This window comes from Pundamilia nyererei, unplaced genomic scaffold, assembly GCF_000239375.1.
Source record: "Pundamilia nyererei isolate P.nyererei 1_Seehausen unplaced genomic scaffold, PunNye1.0 scaffold00001, whole genome shotgun sequence".
In the NCBI taxonomy this organism is placed as follows: Eukaryota; Metazoa; Chordata; class Actinopteri; order Cichliformes; family Cichlidae; genus Pundamilia; species Pundamilia nyererei.
Window position 1 is genome coordinate 7109746 of NW_005187402.1, and position 12382 is coordinate 7122127.

General features: G+C 41.2%; 1 protein-coding gene across 1 annotated transcript in view; it reads left to right on the top strand.

The window, feature by feature from the left end:
• Nucleotides 1-5511: 5511 nt before the first annotated feature.
• The window catches only part of LOC102215863 (cytoplasmic polyadenylation element-binding protein 4-like), an 8112-nt gene continuing 1241 nt past the window's right edge, over nt 5512-12382 (top strand). The window contains exons 1-8 of the mRNA XM_013909151.1: nt 5512-5740; nt 6618-7737; nt 7844-7942; nt 8811-8904; nt 11020-11043; nt 11422-11598; nt 11854-11943; nt 12043-12326. Of these exons, the coding sequence (XP_013764605.1) occupies nt 6673-7737; nt 7844-7942; nt 8811-8904; nt 11020-11043; nt 11422-11598; nt 11854-11943; nt 12043-12326 (1833 nt within the window). The 5' untranslated portion in view covers nt 5512-5740; nt 6618-6672. The remainder of the gene's footprint in view (nt 5741-6617; nt 7738-7843; nt 7943-8810; nt 8905-11019; nt 11044-11421; nt 11599-11853; nt 11944-12042; nt 12327-12382) is intronic.

Below are 12382 nucleotides of genomic sequence, written 5' to 3' on the forward strand. Positions count from 1 at the left end.
CCCCCCCCCAAAAAAAACAATCATAAACATCAGCGTGCCTAAAGTCATTAATGTCCACCGTGACCGCTTCTCTGTGATTTTAATTGAATCGATAATACTGTGTCATGAGGGAGGTTTTAATGTTAAAGCTATTTTGTGAAGGTGTTGAGCCACAAAGTCTTGGATTTTGCATTGTCGGTTTGTGTTTGACCAGTGCAGCTTGAGAAATAAGACCACATTAGCTCAGTCACCCTCTAGCCAGAGACCGTTTCCTTTAAGCAGCCTGGATTTCCTTTCGACGACGGCACCAAAAAGGCCTGCATCCTCACTGAACCAGGTCGAGCCATGCTGCCCTTCCTCGGTGTCCCAGTGGGTAGGAAAGAGGCTTGACAGAAACCCTCCAGATCTCCTGGCCCCTATAAATCAGTCCTTATTCATCTCTGGTCCCATACCTAGGTCAGACATGAAGGCCTGTTATTCTACCCGTTAGAAACACAGCGAGGACCCAGGAACTGGGTTAAGTCCACACACGGGGGCTCTGGCTCTGTTATTCTAAATGTTATATTTACAGAGGCCACCAGAGAATTCCTCTGGGTCACAGCCAAGAGCCAGCAAAACAGAGAGGCAGAGACGAGTGGAGCAAGGAGTGAGACGAGCCCAATGTCTTTCTTTCTTTCTTTCTTTCTTTCTTTCTTTCTTTCTTAAATGTGATGATTCACTCTGTCTTTCCTTCTCTGAGGACTCTTCTTTTCCTCCTTTAGGGCACAGACATGCAGATTTTTGACCATTTCAGGCCAGTCACATGCTTCAGTTGTGGAAGTGCAGTTTATGAACACATTTCACCACATGCTGAGGAGTGCTTTGTGCAAAAATAAAAATAAGACATGTTCAGGTTTTGTGGCTCAGTTAAAGCTTTTTCACAGTTTTTTCTCCTTTTACTACATACTAAAGATAAAGATTTATTCTCCCACTCATTTAGACACGATCTTAAGTGCAACTTTGAGGCTTTTTTTAATCATTAGTATTATTATTACTATTATCATTATTATTATTTTTTTGTGGAAGTTGGGATTCCTGTGACATCCCAGCATAAGACATAAGCTAATCCTATGAGAATGTACTGTATGTTTGTAACGTGACAATCTGTTAAGCGCTCTGTCATTAGGTTTGATATGGCTTTTTGTAATACTATAGTGGCTTGAATGGCTTTTTTTGCCCTGTATGTGTTCAGAGGAAAATAAAACTAACCAGGTTTCCTGTATTCTTAGTGCTCCATAACTACATCACAGGTTTTCCTCTGTTAAGCACAAAGTCTCTGCTTTCACTGCTTCAAACTACAGGACATCATCTAGAGACTTGTAACTTACTTGGGTGATGTTGAGTTTATAACCCTTGAAGTATCTTTGGACTCTTTAAGTCAGATGAACATTGTTCATTAAAATATTTTTGTCTGCATTTTGTGTTCTTCAAGGCAATTTTCTTTCTTTTTATCAATGTTAAAGTTGCATAAAACTGCAAACAGACACCAGAGGCAAACCATTTACTCAGCTCTAAGTAAGTTAGCAGAGAAGGCCTTGACGTCTCAGGTGTACCCACAGGTTAAAAGACACCCTATTCTCATTTGACTTGCTGCCTCCTTTCTGACAGTGAAATACGGACTGTGTTTAAAGTTTCAAGGACTGGAAATATCCTCTCTTTTGAAAGGGCCCAAACATTTACGTCAGCAGCTCTGGATTGTATGCAATGCCGGGGCTGGGTTTAGGGTGTCAGTTTTTATGAGAAGGCCCAACAGTGTACATTGCCTCACCAAACATTTAGACGGTGCTCTGATTTGAAAGGTAGACTTTCACCTTTTATTCAGGTGCTCAAAATCATTCTAAAGTCACTTGTAGGTCATACACAAAGGTGGTAGTCACACAAATCCTGTATTCTATTTTTCCATTTGTCTTACTGTGTGGCAGGGGAGAAAGGCAGCAGCATGTCTGTGATACTATATAATTTGGCTTAATTCAGATATGGACACTCTGCAGTTCTGTGTGATTCGGCTTTGCACTGCTGCATTTCTCAGTTGGTAGTGATAGGGATTAACCACTGGGTGGCGACATCTCTGCTTATTGACACAAAACTAACTGGAGGAAGCAGGTGATTGATTATTAAAAGTTGAGATTCTGAAAGGAAACTACAAATTGTTTTATAGATGAAAGAAATAAAGACAAAATATTTCCAGGTTTACATTTTACTTTGACATCGGCAGCATACAGAGAAGTCGTCATAAGGCCAGGATTAGAGTCTAAATGTCAAGAATGTGAATACAGCTTTAACCTCTTCATTAGCTTTAAGTTAATTTCTGACTTAAAACATGGATTTAAACCATCGTGAGTTTGTGTATGTCTGATACCAACCTCATTGATGTATCTTGTTTTTGCACTTTATTTATTTTTTATTCAAATAGGTATGTGTCTTTCGTTTTTTAACATAGGTTTCATTGCAAATCATAAAATGTCCCTTCTTTAGAAAGAAGAGTCACCTTCAGATCATTGCATGTTATATGTTAAACTTCTCCATATGTTCATATGTAGTTCATACCACACCCAAGAGGTAAGATGCTGGGCCACAGTGTGTTTCAAGAACAGGTCTAATGCACTGTGGTATTAATTCTGCCAGACTTCTATTTTTCCGGTTTTCTATTTTTCCATTTTCTTAACTGCTTATCCAAGATGTGGACAGTTTCCACACTTTGTTTTTTGCCAGTGATAATATTGATGGTAGAGCATGCTGACTAATGTGTCAGTCCATAATTGTGACTCCAAAGGCCATTGCGCCATTTTCTTCATACTTATCAAACTATATGTTGAAACCTCTTATCATTCAGATTAAAAGAAAATGATTCCAGAAGCGATAACTCCCGTAATGACAGAAATGTTTCATCATAGTATAAAGACTGTCATTCAAAAGATTTCTTTTAACTGATTTGCAGTGAGGATTTCTTCAAAGGCAGGGGAGGGAAATTCATTTTCCCAAGGAGCCACATGGAAAACTTGGACTGTTGTGGAGGGTCACACCACTAAGCTTATAAATAATTTATATTGAGCATTTCAGCTTATTGGTGCGGCCCTCCAAAACAGACCCAGTTTCTCATGTGACCCCTTGGGAAGAGTAATTGCCCATCCCTGTTCTAAGGGGACAAGTGGACCCAAATCAAGTTAGTAGGGATCAAGGGGGTTTGTGTTTTTTCTTTCATTTGTCACATATCACAGTGAACATATTCCCTACTTTTGATTTTATATTTATGTGGCGTATAAAACATTTCTGCTAGCATTAACTGTACGGTGTGGCGTCAAACAGGATTAGAGAGCATGAGAGAGATTATGCGGTGCCACGCTAAGCTTTTTACAACCATGCTTTGAGTCAGAGATGGATGACCTCCTGGACAAACAATGGGCTGCTGACTGGACCAGAAATCTCCCAGCTTTCATGGTTGGTATGGCAACTGAGCTCTGTCAATATTGAAGCGACAGTCATATCTCAGACAAGACTGAACAGAAGCAAGAGAGGATGTGCCTCCGAGCTGCGAAACCTGAGAAAGCTGGTTCCAGGCGCTTTGTGAACGTCTGCCCCGTGTGCTCCAATGTGAACTAATGAATAAATGACTGGGTGCCTAAGTTTCATGGATGAATCATTTAAGAACCATCTGGGGTTAAAGTGTGCACACCACCTCCTTCTACTGTTGGGTTTAAAAAGACAGATGTCCTGTATGTGTGTGCTACAGCTGTCAAACACACCAATCTATTTTCTGAGCTGCATGAAACACATGAAACCTCTGCAGCAAGGCCTACTCTCATTTGGAAATATTCAATACACTTTCAATTCGATGCAATTCACTTTACCTAAATTTAATTCAGGTCAGTTTTTTTATATAACAGTAATTCAGAACAACAGTTATCTTGAGGCAGTTAGATATTGTGGTTGCTGGCCTTAACTTTGAAGAAAATACATGCTTTACTAATAAACATTCGGCAGGCTGGTCGGGCCAGGACAGAAATGAGCCAGAAATACCTGAAAAAGTCCCATGGAAAGAAAGGATAGAGAGGACAAAGACCAACAAGAGAGGACACAAAGATAACTGCATGTAATAGTAATGTGGAAATAGCATATGAGGCCTGAGTTATACCAGCATACCTAAGGGATCATCCAGGGTCATCTGAGCCGACCTAAACTATAATGTTTACCAAATAACACAGCTCTAAGCCTAATCGGAGGTGCCTCATAGCTGAAGGCTCCACCTCTTCTTATACTGTCAATACAGAGCATGTTGCTCTCCAGACAGAAAAAATGATACCATTTATATTGCTTGAACTCTTGATGGGCACAATGGCGTAGCAGATGGTTGCACAAAATGTGCAGCATACATTAAAACACACAAATAATATAACATTAATATAATACTGAACTAGTAACACTCGGATCAGCTGCCTGTTATTTTTCACAAGACTCCAAAAGCTCAACACACAATGCAGTGTTGTTAAACCAACCCAACAGGCCCTGCAGGACATGGTTGGGAAGAAGTGATGTGTGTCACTACTGTTAGCACTTACAAATGAAGGGTGGGTCTGCCTTGGGTGTTTAGGAACACTGTAAAGGCAAACATTAACTTGTAATCTGGTTGGAAAGGAAGTGAAATGGAGTAGTTATGTCTGCTTGTTTGGATACTATTATAAAAACCATTAAGGTTATGAATGTAAGCACACGTGTTCTTAAAAAAACAAGCCCTGTTTTTCTTAAGTAGGTTTAGCCTAAACAAAAGTAATTTTACTACCACAAGTGTAATGTATACGCTGTGCAAACAAGTGCACTCCTTTTGAACAGGACAACCTTTCATCTCTTGTTGAATGGCCATTTACATTGTTAATGAATCAGCTTCTCCAGAGGGAAATTAAACACCTATGTAAACTTTTGGTTTGCAGGAGGATAATGGGTGTAGAAGATGACATTCTTGTGTAAAAATGTGATCTAGTAAGTGAAGGTATGATATGATGGCATGATCAGAAGACAACTGGCCAAAGTGAAATGAATGAACCTCTCAAGCTCGATTACATTCTGAAAATAGCAGCAGCTTATTTTAACGAGATTGCTATGTGGGACTATGCTGTGGATAGGGATTGTAGCAGATCAATAAAATCTCCCTACTATCTATCTATTGCTACCAAAGTACGCTGCTTTTCAGGGCCAATATAATACTACAAACATTTGCTTAGCCAAATAATTTCATCTGCATTTGAAAAAGGTGGTTGCAAATACTGGCTTTTTACTCTAAAAGCCTAAAAGTCACTGAAATTATTAATATGTTTTTTTAACTCTTCCATTGTGGTTTAGACAGAAAAAAATATACAGATAATTTTCCTTATATAAAATACTTTTCCCTACAATTTCAAGACATCCTTATTTGGGACTAGAGCGTCTTGGGTGTATCTGCCATTCATCGAGAAGGCGTATGATGGGTGGTTCCTCTTAGCAATTAGCCAATCAGCTAATAGAGCTAGGGTTGTTTAGGCGGGGCTACGGAGGGAAATCCTGACACACACTGGCTAGCTGTTGGAGCTGGGGGCAGGGCTTGTAGACGGAAGTGTCTCCCGACTGGTCCAGCTGTCATCTAGAAGAGAGTGGAGACCATTTACACCGGCTGCATAGGAAATGCAGAAAAAGGAAAAAACGCTAAAATATGGCAACATCTAAACGATAAGGTCATGACGCCGAACTGAAGGTAGCTATGCCCGACATGTCGACGCTTACACACGTCTGTCGTTACGTTGGAGTAGGTGTCGAAATTGCGTCACGGTATTTCGGGATGTAGAAATGATGACAAGGATTGGTAGGCTGTGTGACATTGAACATACAGGACACGAAACAGACGAGGTCGTTTAAAGAGCCACACACCGGTTCCAACATGTCACGTCGCGAAAAACTCTGAGGTTTTTGACGCTAACGGAAATTCGAGGAGACGTTGCAGCGACTGAACTGGTTTATTGCTTTCTGGCTGCTGTGCCAGTATGCTACAACGTCTCTGCGGTTATCAGCTATTATCCTAGCCTAGCGGCTCGGTGAAGGGAACTACCCTAGATTCAGAACAGACTGGAGACGTCATCAACATTTTCCTGTATTTAAGTGGTTGCTTATCGGGAGGTCATTGCTTGGAAAAGGGAGATCATTCGGTAGGTGTTCGTGGTGTTGGTCACCGTGACTCTTGAGCGTTCGTGGTTAGCCTGCAATACATAAACGTACTTTAAAAGTGACTGCATGATTAATGGGGCACATGGAAGGTGGCGGAGCAGCTGTTAGCTTGCTGCTAGCTGCGTAACGACCTTTTGGAGACGTCAGCTTCACAAGCTTGGACTGTTAGCTGCCTGCGCTTGTTTTTCCGTGGTTGCCTTCCTGCTTTAGTGTTATATTTCATCTGAGGCCTCCCATAGCCAAGCGAGTCAATGATTTAATCTCATTGATTGCATCACAAGACCAGGCAGGGTGCAGCCCAAGCACATCTACTGCGTTTGCAAGGCTGTGTGTGTGTTTTTTCTTATTTTCTAGGTGCCAACTCTAACAATCTTTTGAAATTTTGTCATACATTTTCTACCACATTTTAGGATAAAGAAGACGGAGTAAGTCAAAAGTGAACTTAAGATTTACTGGGTGTCCTAAATGGGGGACTACGGGTTTGGAGTTCTGGTGAAGAACGGCAGTGGCAACAAATCTACTTTCCCTGTAAGGATCCCTCCTCACCTGCAACCCCAGCACTCTCACCACCCTTCCAACCCCCCCAGCCCCCCTTCCTTTGTAAACAACACCTGCTCCACCAATGGGGGAAGTGCTTGGCTGTTCCCTGCAGTAACCCCGCACACTAACATGCAAGATGAGATTCTGGAGTCAGAAAAGTCCAAGGCCTTGGACCTCCAGGATATGCAGGAGAAATCTCAGGTCCAGGCCCAGCCTCAGGCCCTGTCTCCAGGCCAGCAGGAGGCCGGTGGAGGCTTAGGAGAGCTTGAGGGAGCTCTACCTGACGACGGCTCCCTGGAGAAGGGCACTTTGGAGAGCAGTGCTGGCAAGGAGAAGCTGAGGATGGAGTCTCCGGTGCTAAGTGGCTTTGACTACCAGGACACCCTGGGAATGGGTACAAGCTGTGCACAATCCACTTCTTCCTCATCTTCTCTGACCAGCTTCAACAACTGGTCTCCTGCTGTCCCATCTACCCAGTCTCCTGTGGTTGGAGAAGACGTTGGAGGTTTCTTTGGTCCTGCTGGCTCCAATGCTAATGGACCACATTTGCTGTTCCACAACTTCTCCCACCATGCTGGCCCTGGCTTTGGAGCAGGAGGTAGTTTCTCCCCACAGATTGGGCCAGTCTCCCAGCATCACCCTCCCACACCTCACCCTCAGCACTACCATCCCCAGGGACAAGGGGTTCCACAGCAGCACAGGCGCTCCCCAGCTAGCCCTCATCAACCCCAGCCTTCCTTCCCTCCACATCCCCATCGCACTGGACCATTTACACAGCTGCCCCACCTTGCTCCTACCCAGAACAAACCTCCCTCCCCTTGGGGAAGCTACCAGAGCCCCTCCACTCCCACATCCACCTCGTGGAGCCCAGGTGGGTATGGTGGCTGGGGAGGTACACAGGGGATTCGGGATTACCGACGGGGTGTCGGCGGCGGGATGTCAGGCCTGAACTCTATTTCGCCACTGAAGAAGTCCTTCCCTAACAATCAGGTAGACAGGGCTGTCATGGTTAATCTCATACTATGTATATTCATAGTAGATATTTGCATTTGCTGATATAAAAGACTTGTCATACAATTATTAACATTTTCTCCAGGTTCCTTTGCAAAAGTTCCCCAGAAATAGCTCTGGCATCAACCACAAGGGCTGGGTGGAGGACAGCATGAGCCGCAATGACAGTGTTTATCCTTTCCAGGTAGGCATACAGGCTAAAATAAAACACAGGCTGTTGTTAAGGGAATTACTCAATATCTAAATTAAGTAAGTTCAGTAGGTATTGTGAGAAATGATGAACAGATATGGACTGTGATTGTATATGTGCTTTGTGTATTTTTAACAGACTAATTAAGTATGTAATCCTGTCATACTTGCTTAACTGTATCAAATGTAACAAATGAACCACTGAGCAAAACGGGAGATGTGACAGGCAAGCCAGCTAAACGGATGACTTCAAACTTATTGTGTACTGAGATCTTATCTAGATCATTTGGTTAAAAGAGCTGTCTCATCATCTGGTTGATCACATGGGTTTCCTACTGTCCTGATTCGAATTGTCTTGTGCTCTGCTGCAGCTTTAAACACACTTGATATGCTTTTATATAAAGTGACACACTTTTACTTATGTAGTCTTTATCACCAGTTGTGTGTTGCTCACAGATTTTCTTTGTTTTTAGAATTTTTAAAAATCCAACTCTCCTCAGTTTTGGTTAGAATTTGTATTGATTGCAATGTGGTAAAACCGAAAGTAGCTTTTTTTTCTTCTTTTTTTTTCTCTCTCTTCTCTCTCTCACCGGCTCATTTTATGCAGTGTGTCTTCCTATCAGATGCTATCAGATTCAGTGGAAAGATGTCACATTACAAGCGAATGCAGATGACTTTGTAACATACTTTGTTTGTCTCCATTTTCTGTTTAGTGCTCTGTGCTGGATGTCACCACAGGGAAAATGAATTTTTATTTCTCCTTTTAATACTTATTAGCATCATGGGTATCTCACAGCTTATACTGCTTTAGATGGTGATTTTGGGAAGTGAGGAAGCTAATTGTTGTTTTCCCCTCCTTTCAGCAGGAGAGAACACGGTCCTTTGATGGTTTCAGTATGCAATCTCTGGAGAACTCTCTGATTGACATTATGAGGGCTGAGCAGGATTCCTTAAAAGGTTGGTTCCCACACTAACAACAGTGAGACCTAGCTAGATTTTCTCATTGCTGGCTGTAAATAAATGTATTCAGAAATCTGTGTTTATTCGACACGTAGGAATTTTTTCCATATCCCCTGCAGGACTTGAGTAGCAAAATGCATATGTAATTGCATATGTTATGTTTGAATGTTTCTCTTGCAGCATTGTGCTTTGATGTTAATGGCACTACCCACAAATATTATTCAGCTTTATTAAATCCGTGCTTACTGCAGGCAAACCGTTGCATTAGTGGGTTTGGATATTATTGACCTTTCCAATATGGATGCCTATATCATTTTCAATTCTTGGGTTGCAGTCAGACAGTCAAAACCCCCCAAAAAGTTAATGTAGCTTTCCCTGAACACTTTCCAACAACCTTAATGGAAAACATCAGGTCAAGGCAGGATGTGAAGGAAAATTCTTAAGGACAACCACGGTGCCAAGATAATCAGAGTGCACTTTAGACTAGCTGTGCAATTATGCAACCTTAATGTTGTCAATGTGGTTTTTCTATCGTGAAGCTACAATCTTCCTAAAAAAGGTGGCCTACAAAAACCCATATCTGAAGATGCTTCACCTTATGTGACACAGTGTCATTTCGTGCAGGTTGTCCACCCTACGTATAAAAACCCAGTTTAAATAATTTGGGGTCAAAGGTGGAACCACTGCTTGCTGTGGCTGTGGGTGGAGCTGCTGCAAGAAATTTAACACTGATTTACAGGTGTTGCTCATGATTTTTCTATCAACTAAAACTACCCCAGCTTTACTCGTTGGTCATACCGATCGGGTGTTTTCATGAACCCTCGGCGCATTATCTCTTTCTTTTGTTAAAGATTGTTTCATGATTTATTTAGATTCATTCATTTGTTTATTTATATATAATTTTTTTTTGGGAAAGGGGGGGGGTGTTAAACTCTAGGAGCAGCACCTTTCCTTAAAGTTGTGAAAATTCCAACCAGTAAAAGACTATTTGACTGCAACCTTTCAACACCAAAACAATTCCATGGCTCCCCGGCAGCCATTTTGGTAATTCCTTTGCGCAGTTATTGTGGGCTACGAAGACCGGCTTAGACTAAGTGAATTAGATAACCATAAATGAACACTAGGGCACAAAGTCAAATCTGATTTTTACAAAGCCACATAAATGCCTTGGTGGTTTCCCCCAAACATGCATTAAAATCTAACCACGTACACTGTGAATGAGGCCAACGCAGTCTTGAGTCTCTCAGTGCAGAACATTACCTATCTTCTATTAAGTTATGAAAACAATCATATGCAGCATTTTTCCACTGGCATTTGTTTGATCTCGACGCAGACTCCCTTATTAATAAAACATCTAGCTTTTGTCACCATCAGTCAGAAGGGAGCCATTTTGCATCACAGCCAGTTCTGTTAATGCTAATTTGAGAGCGTGGATGTGCGTACTTTTTTTTTTTTTTTAAACCTGGTCTTTGATCTTTTATACAGTCATACATGCCATTTTAAATTAGGATGTTTTCCATCTCTCTTGGCTTCTCAGTAATCAAAATCATATTCCTGTGGTCATATTCACAGAGGTGAAACGAAGTGGTTTAACACACATTTTTGGCCTCATTTTAATGTATATTGCCCTAAGATGCACATTTAGTTTACTTGTACTGACAATGTGAGTTGCATTTGTGGCCTTTTCTAAAAAATTTTTACTAAATGCTGTCATTTTCCTTTTCCTGTACATGAAGAACACCCCCCCCCCCCTCATTTCAGCTATTTAGACATGAGAGAAGGGAATTAATAGAATTCCTACTCCATTTGGGAATCATTTCATCTCTCAGTTTTGTGAAGCTGCTCCTGTTTTTTTTTGTTTTTTTTTTGTCATTCAGTAAACTTCAGCTTCTTTCACTAGGGCGGACATTCACCTCTACCATTGAATGATATGTAATACTTCAGCTGAAGTCAGCATAGCAGACAGTGTCCTAAGATTTAAAAAAAAAAAAATGTTTCTTAAAATTGGAGTCCAGACCTTCACAACTAATTGTAAATGGTTGATAGAAATTTCCTATATGTCTTTATCTTGTGATGTTTTTCTAAAAACAATTTGTTTTGTTTTACATGCAGCAAGAAGTTATGGGAGAAGACGAGGTAAAGCTTGTTAATGTCATGTCTGTCATTTTGATTTCTTCGATGTGATTTAAACAGCATCAGTTGCCTGTGACATGATTGCTTTGTTTTTGCCTCTGTTTGTCTGCTTGATTTTTGTCTGCATCACTGATTATTCTGTCTTCACTGCTTGAGATCCTTTTTTCCTCTTCAGGGAGTTTACACCTTTGCAGGCTGTCCATCAAGAACTAGTATTAATAGTAATCCTAATTTTATTGCAGGATAAGAAGTGGCAATTGTCCTTTGTGGGGTTTTTTTTGTGTTTTTTATTTATTTATTATTATTTCTTGTGATTGAACTTATTTGGATTAATTCTGATTGGAAGTTAAAATGTGTTAATTAGATCCTTCTCTCGATTAGGTCATTCGTCTTTGTTCCCCATGGAGGATGAGCGCTCTTTTGGAGATGATGAGTCAGGTGACCAGGGGCTTGCTGGCCTCGGTCCAGGCCACTGCTTTGCATCCCTTAATGGTGAACGTGTGGAGCGATATTCACGCAAGGTGTTTGTTGGAGGGCTGCCCCCAGACATAGATGAAGGTGAGTCATGTTAAACCTGAAAGGGGTCCTTGACTAACTGCAGTTTTTACAATAATGAAATATAAACAACTTTTTTGTGTTTTCACGTGTTTTATGGCATTTCTAGATTTAAGTTATATATTTACAAGTTATATTTCAGCTACTGTATCAATGGTGTCCTGTGGCATGGTAGTGATATGCAGTGCCATTTTAAATAGGTTTGCTGATGTGCTTGTTGACTAACTGTTTTTTTTTTGGGGGGGTTTTGTTTTCTAGATGAAATCACTGCCAGTTTCCGTCGGTTTGGTCATCTTTTCGTGGACTGGCCTCATAAGGCAGAAAGCAAGTCCTATTTTCCACCCAAAGGTGCATCAGAAAAGTTTAATTTGATATTTTGTGCCGTTCAGATTAAAATTTGTTATTTTCTGGTGAGCACTCATTGTTCCGAATGCCCAATATTTCCAGGATATGCATTCCTGCTGTTTCAAGATGAGAGCTCTGTTCAGGCCCTGATTGATGCCTGCATTCAGGAGGATGGCAAGCTTTACCTGTGTGTCTCCAGCCCCACCATCAAAGACAAACCGGTGAGTTTTAGCATTAAAGCTGCATCCACACCAGAAGTGACTTGCAATCATGTGGATCGCACATGTGTCGTTGCCAAACGTGCAGGACCTAACAATCCTTCCTCAACTTCCAGACTGAAGAATATTACTGACTGGAATATTAACAGTAGTAAATACATTAGAGGGGTTAACTAAGGTTAAATAGTTAAATAAGAGCCTGCAAATGACCAGCCAGCAGCTTC